The sequence below is a fragment of the Limulus polyphemus genome, unplaced genomic scaffold (genome assembly GCF_000517525.1).
Source record: "Limulus polyphemus unplaced genomic scaffold, Limulus_polyphemus-2.1.2 Scaffold1022, whole genome shotgun sequence".
In the NCBI taxonomy this organism is placed as follows: domain Eukaryota; kingdom Metazoa; phylum Arthropoda; class Merostomata; order Xiphosura; family Limulidae; genus Limulus; species Limulus polyphemus.
Window position 1 is genome coordinate 296,630 of NW_013666632.1, and position 5,954 is coordinate 302,583.

The 5,954-nt window shown below is 34.1% G+C and overlaps 1 protein-coding gene across 2 annotated transcripts in view; it reads left to right on the forward strand.

The window, feature by feature from the left end:
• Positions 1-5,954, forward strand: part of LOC106461742 (calpain-A-like) — an 80,853-nt gene that overhangs the window by 20,416 nt on the left and 54,483 nt on the right. Inside the window, exon 1 of one of the 2 annotated variants that reach the window (XM_022388775.1) lies at positions 1,172-1,312. The exons of the other annotated variant lie outside the window; for it this stretch is intronic. Within the exon in view, the coding sequence (XP_022244483.1) occupies positions 1,277-1,312 (36 nt within the window). The 5' untranslated portion in view covers positions 1,172-1,276. Of the gene's footprint in view, positions 1-1,171; positions 1,313-5,954 lie in introns of those variants that run through there. 2 annotated transcript variants of the gene reach the window in all.

The following is a 5,954-nucleotide window of genomic DNA, read 5'->3' on the forward strand; positions in this document are numbered from 1 at the left end:
CACTATCCGTGACGGCCTATTTTTATTTTCTCAGTGATGGGGGGGGGGCTTTTTGGCCCCTCCTTTTTTTTTTTTTTTTTATCTAATATTTTTACATGCTGCTAGTGAGGGAACCTGTTGTTAAAATATTTGAATCCCACCACTGATCTCTTTGTATATTTATTTGTTTTCTATCTCTTGTCTGGCAATGTACCTACATTGATATCAAAGCTGTTACTCTCAAAAACTGACCCAGTTCCGTGAGCAACTGGGGAGAGAGAGAAACTTAGTATATCCATTGACTGGCTTTGCATATGAAGACCAAAATATTCACTATGCCCAGCTATTTTGAGAAATGACATATATCAATTAAGAGGATAGGAAATACATAGTATGCCTGTGCACTACACCACTCCCATTGTGGGTGTGGCCACGTACAACATTAATTTTGGCAAACCATAAATTATTTCGCGTGAAATGGTGCATTTCTGATGTTTCCGCCTTCTTTTGAAACAGCCGACTCTCTTTTTGCTATCTGTAATTATTCAAAATAATAACTTTCTGCTAATTTAAAGAAACATTTTAATGACAGAATATATGGTAAAATGATTTTGGCATGTCTTACAAGAAACCTCTTTTATAATCAGTGCACAATAGTTTTAGCATTTTAAGATAGAAAGTTTTTCACAATATTTTATTTAACAAGAACTTAACATTTGGAATATACAGTTGGTAAAATGCCTTTTTTCCTGCTTATGATGCCCTGACATCTGACGTAAATTTCTGTAAACAATACTATGTTAAATTAACGTATCAAGGCCTTGATATAAAGTTGTTTTTTAATTTCTTCAAAATGACATGTGTACCTATTGATTTGAAAATATTTGTATTATCTTATTAAACTGTTATGCATGTACATAACAAGAATTTTAGTCTATTTGACTATTGATGGCGTCACTTTGGTCTACAACAGAATGGCCTCAACTTATAAATATAAAAAGTAGTCTAAATTTCCTAGCCTATCCAAACCCGAAACTTGATGACGTTTACTTTTATATTCCACGGGCTGAACATCAGAACTGACTTAGTGACAATGTACAGAAGCAAGGAACACGACATATAAAATATTTGTCTCCTGTCTCGTGCATACATACATACATACGTCTACCCATGCGCTCGTAGCGCCCACTGAAGTATATATCCGAAACTTGCAAACAAATAGTGGTTTTGGACTGAGCAGCTGCTTCTAGAACAGTCTTCCAGAAAACTTTTTCCCCTTTTTTGTATCTCTTCTATCATGTCGGGCACTTCATCTCACGACTACGTGTTCAAGGTTTGGTCATTTTAATTAGGTCTTTCAGGATATATATCTACATGTATATTTAATATTTATGTAACCGAAGCAAAATTTTAACAGAGTAATTAGTTGATGTCCTTAGTTTTATTTCACTGTATTTACTTCTTGTTTTTTTGGAGGGAGGTGGATTTTAGTCCCAGTTACCATTCTATGTGTATGTATACATATATATATGTGTGTGTGTGTGATCAAAATATCAGTGTTATACTTAGACGATATATGTACTGTCGAAAGTTAACGTAGTATAAATACTAATATAATAAATATAGTATAATAAATACTAATATAATAAATACTAATATAATAAATGTAGTATAATAAATACTAATCGTACTTCATCGTCTGATTATTTTTATATATTTGCGACTTGATTACGAAAAAAGGGGGAACAAAAACACTTCAAATTAGGTTTTTATTATTCTGCGTTTCCAATTTCAGTTCAAAAGTTAATCATCTTATACGCTTATTACCACGAAAAGTCAGAGTTAGGAAGTGATTTTTATCTTTTAAAAAATTAATGTTTTGATTAAAACGTCGTTGAAGGTTATAGCAAACAATTTCATCACTGTGCTTTCTTGGAGATCTTTATCTAAATGTCCTTGGTACCCTTCTTATAGTAATGTCCTTCTTATATTAATTGCTTGTGTTACATATGATATATATACATACCCAGCTTAGGTTTTTCCAGTTCTAAGTTGAATTAACTATCGACTTTTCCCTCCTTCACATATGTTAGATGGACATCAAATTTTTAAAGAACAAGCTTGAATTTACCAGAAGTATTTTTTTCCTTCCTAATAATTAAACTTGAATTTACCGGAAGTGCTTTTTTTCATTCATACTAAATCTCAAACTTTAATTCACTGGTAGTTTTTATTATTGTTCATTTATGCGCTCTATGTTGTCGAACTGAACCAGAACAATTAACACCAAATGTTGGTACCCTTTTTTTTTTCATCATAGATTAAGATCATAGCTTTTTTGTTTCGTAACGTAAACTATGTGTGCGGGTAGCTTTAGATATTATAAACATGATGGCAAGAGCTGAAGAATGATATATCTAGTTGTCCTGGTTTTTCCTTATGGTGACCAATTTCCAATCTTATAGCAATGTCCTAAATGTATTTCCGATTATGCATATTTCAAGTGTAAAGTATTTTTAAAGTACCCTATACTTATCTTTCATGACATTATTCTAATTAAAACTGTATTCTTATAATGTCACTGTTATCCATTTTTGGCATATTTGCGTATTTTTTCAAGCATCAGTTTCACAACGCATTTAAGTGAATCTCAAGCACAACTAATGCTTTGAAAATTGTCTTGACGTAACTTTATAATATAGAGAAAAGGACCTAATGTGATGTTTTTATATTAGTGTGCACTAGTCATTACATACAAAAAAAAAAATCTCCGTTGCATTTAATACTGCACTACACTCACTGGACTGTATATCCGTTTGGGTCAGGTTTCATTGTAGGGGCTAGAAACTCGTTCTACCTTTCGACACTCTAGCGAAGATGTAAGGAGTAGATAAAGCTTAATTGTTATGATAATACAGCCATGGGAAACATTGTAAACAAAGGCTTTTATGTTCTGATTCTGAAGAATAGGTAGTAAAAAATAGTATGTGAGCACGAGGATTTCCACTCACATTATATCTAGAATGAGTTTTATGCTGAAACATAAGTTAAGAGATAAATTTACCTACAAAGAAATGAAAACCTGGTTAAGAAACGACAACAAAAAACTAACAAATGGGATATGTTGAGAGATGAAAAAATCGTAATGCAGATAACTGTACGGAACTCCTTATACTTCCAGTTGTTTTCACTCACATTAAACTGTATAGCAACATGACTCAAACACTATTAGACAGACCCGATGTCTTTGTTTAGAAAATAAACGCAAGGTTTGAGTTTAACCATGACATTTTCTTCACGCTCATATCTTTCAGTTTTCCTATTGGTTAATACATGCACACACACACACACACATATATACATGTATATAGAAGCGTTCAAGGTCCGATACACGTTCCTGTTTTTATTTAGTCATAAAAAATACGAGTCGGAAGAAGTGTCCTAGATTCTCAGTTTGTACCCAATTCGTTAAATCTTCAGAACAATACAGTATATTACTATAATAATCATGACAATTTTACGTTTGACTAGTTTGTGCTATTAACACGCGCATGCGTTTTGTGTTTTTGTTTTTCATATCTAGCACAAAAACTACAAAATGAGTTATCTGTGATGTGCCCTCCACGGGTATCGAAACCTTATTTTGGTTGTTATACTCCCTCACACTTGCTGTTCCGCTACGGGAGGGCATGCGGATGCGAGTTTGCAGTCAGTAATTAAAAATGAAACTCCTTTTGTTATTGGAGGTTTATAATGAAGCATATACATATTTCTTAATTAATAAGTCCCTGTTTATTTGTGCCGTATATGGCTCAGCAGTTAGAGTGCCTATTGTAGATCTGTCGTCCAGAGTTCGCGCCCGATTGTTACAAATAATAATCGCGCTTTACACTTTTTTGGCCATGAGTGTGTTATAAGGGTAACGGTCAGATTCAACTATTCGGTCAAAAAGGAGTATTCCAAGTGTTGGCGGTGAATGTTGTTGACTAGCTGCTTTCCCTCTAGTTTAAAATCGCAAAATTAAGGACGGCTAGCTCACATATCTCGTGAGTATCTTTGCGCAAATATCCGAAAAAAAAAACTTTGTTTATTTTGTAATGTTTAATAAAATATAAGTTTTAATTCAGATTATATCTTTTTAAGCGTTTGAATTCTATCGGCTCACTACGTAAAAAGATGATAGTAAAATTATTTATCCAAATAACTATTTTTACACGTATACAGAAAGTATTTTACAGATTATAGAACTGTTTCCTTGTGGGTGATTATAGAACTACGGTGACGTAATGGGTATGCCTCTATCCCGCATATAAATACAGAGTTAATGTAACTTGTTTTGCACCTGTACATCCATACTTCTACAGTTTCGAACATTTGGATACTTCTAACCGCCGAAGAGAGGGTGCAACCCTCTGCTGGCACACCAGTTTCCATATTGGAATTGGAATGAAATGGCATTGAAAAATAATAATCCAAGTTGTAAATACCCCAACAATTTCATGGGTGGCTGTTCCGACAAGAAATATTCGTACAGCAAGATTGGTAAACGTTATAGAGGCAAGTAATACAACATTTCGAAAAAAGGGAGTCTTCGTTGTGAAAGCGGAAAAACTCGCACAATAGAGCAATTAGAGAAACAGTGGGCTCCAAAACCATACTAAAAGCCAGTGAGGGTCAATTCCTTCATTCTCAAATTGATGGCTATAATTACTATATATATATATATCACCAAAAAGCCATTGAAATGAAGTTGGCCATATTTTCTGGTACTATTAGCAAGACTGAAAAACAACGATTTGAAGTTAACGAAGATTCATAAGTTCATAACCTTCCAGCCAAACCTCGAAATCCGCGGCCATTTTCATGAGAAAGATGACCAAAGATACCGGAAACAAAGCAATTCCATTCAACCATATAGCTTGCTATGCCTTTGATCTACTTAAACATGTGCTTGTAAGTCCTAGGTCTGAACTATTAGTCAGCAAGACGAGTGTTATCCGAACTTCTGACGAAGCCTGATTAAATGGAAACATCGCAAGACTATCGTGAACAAGCAGATAGAGCATGTTCTCCAAGGAAAAGACATTATTTTCAGTATAGTGAGTCGATCTAAGTCCTGTTTAAGAAAAATCAAACAATATATTTAATCTATATATACCTATGTAAACTAATGGTCTGTAATTTCACATTTTGAAATTAGTGGTGCCATTTATTCATGAAACACCATTGTTAAGTAGACATAATGCTGGCCACAGCTATCTTTGCACACTATAGGTTTGAGATGTAACTAATCCAGAAGCCCCCCAGTGGCACAGTGGTATGTCTGCGGACTTACAACGCTAGAATCAGGGTTTCGATACCCGTGATGGGCAGAGCACAGATAGCCCATTGTGTAACTTTGTGCTTAATTACAAACAAACAAAAACTAATCCAGAAAAGTCTTGCGAGGCTGCATACTATGGTTTAAACGTGCGTTCGGATTTTGAATAATTTAACAGAGAATGTGAAATATATTTGTTCCACATGGATATACTTCTCAGCATCCACAGAGACCTCTGATGTTTAATAAAGAAAAAAATAAAGTTTCTATTCCTTTAAAGATGGCTCCTAATGTTTCAAACATAAATATGAGTGACACTGAAAGTGCGGTCTTTAAAAAGTACTGTTCAACCATACTTCTGGATATTGAATCGCTCCAAAACTTCTTTTCACATGTTAACCTCTTCCACAAAACTGTGAAGCTTACAGTTCACTACTCCTACGCGCACGTGGTGTTGCTATAAAAGACGACCTTGTACACAGTGATTTGTACAGAAAACTCACAGATAGACCACAATATTTTCATTAGCCAAGCAGCCACCGCACACGCACATTAAATTAAACATTAACTATAATCAAGACGTACTGACGAAAACAATTACAAAAAAATAAAACATATATGTTACAATAATACTGTTACTTACTTTTCCTCCATA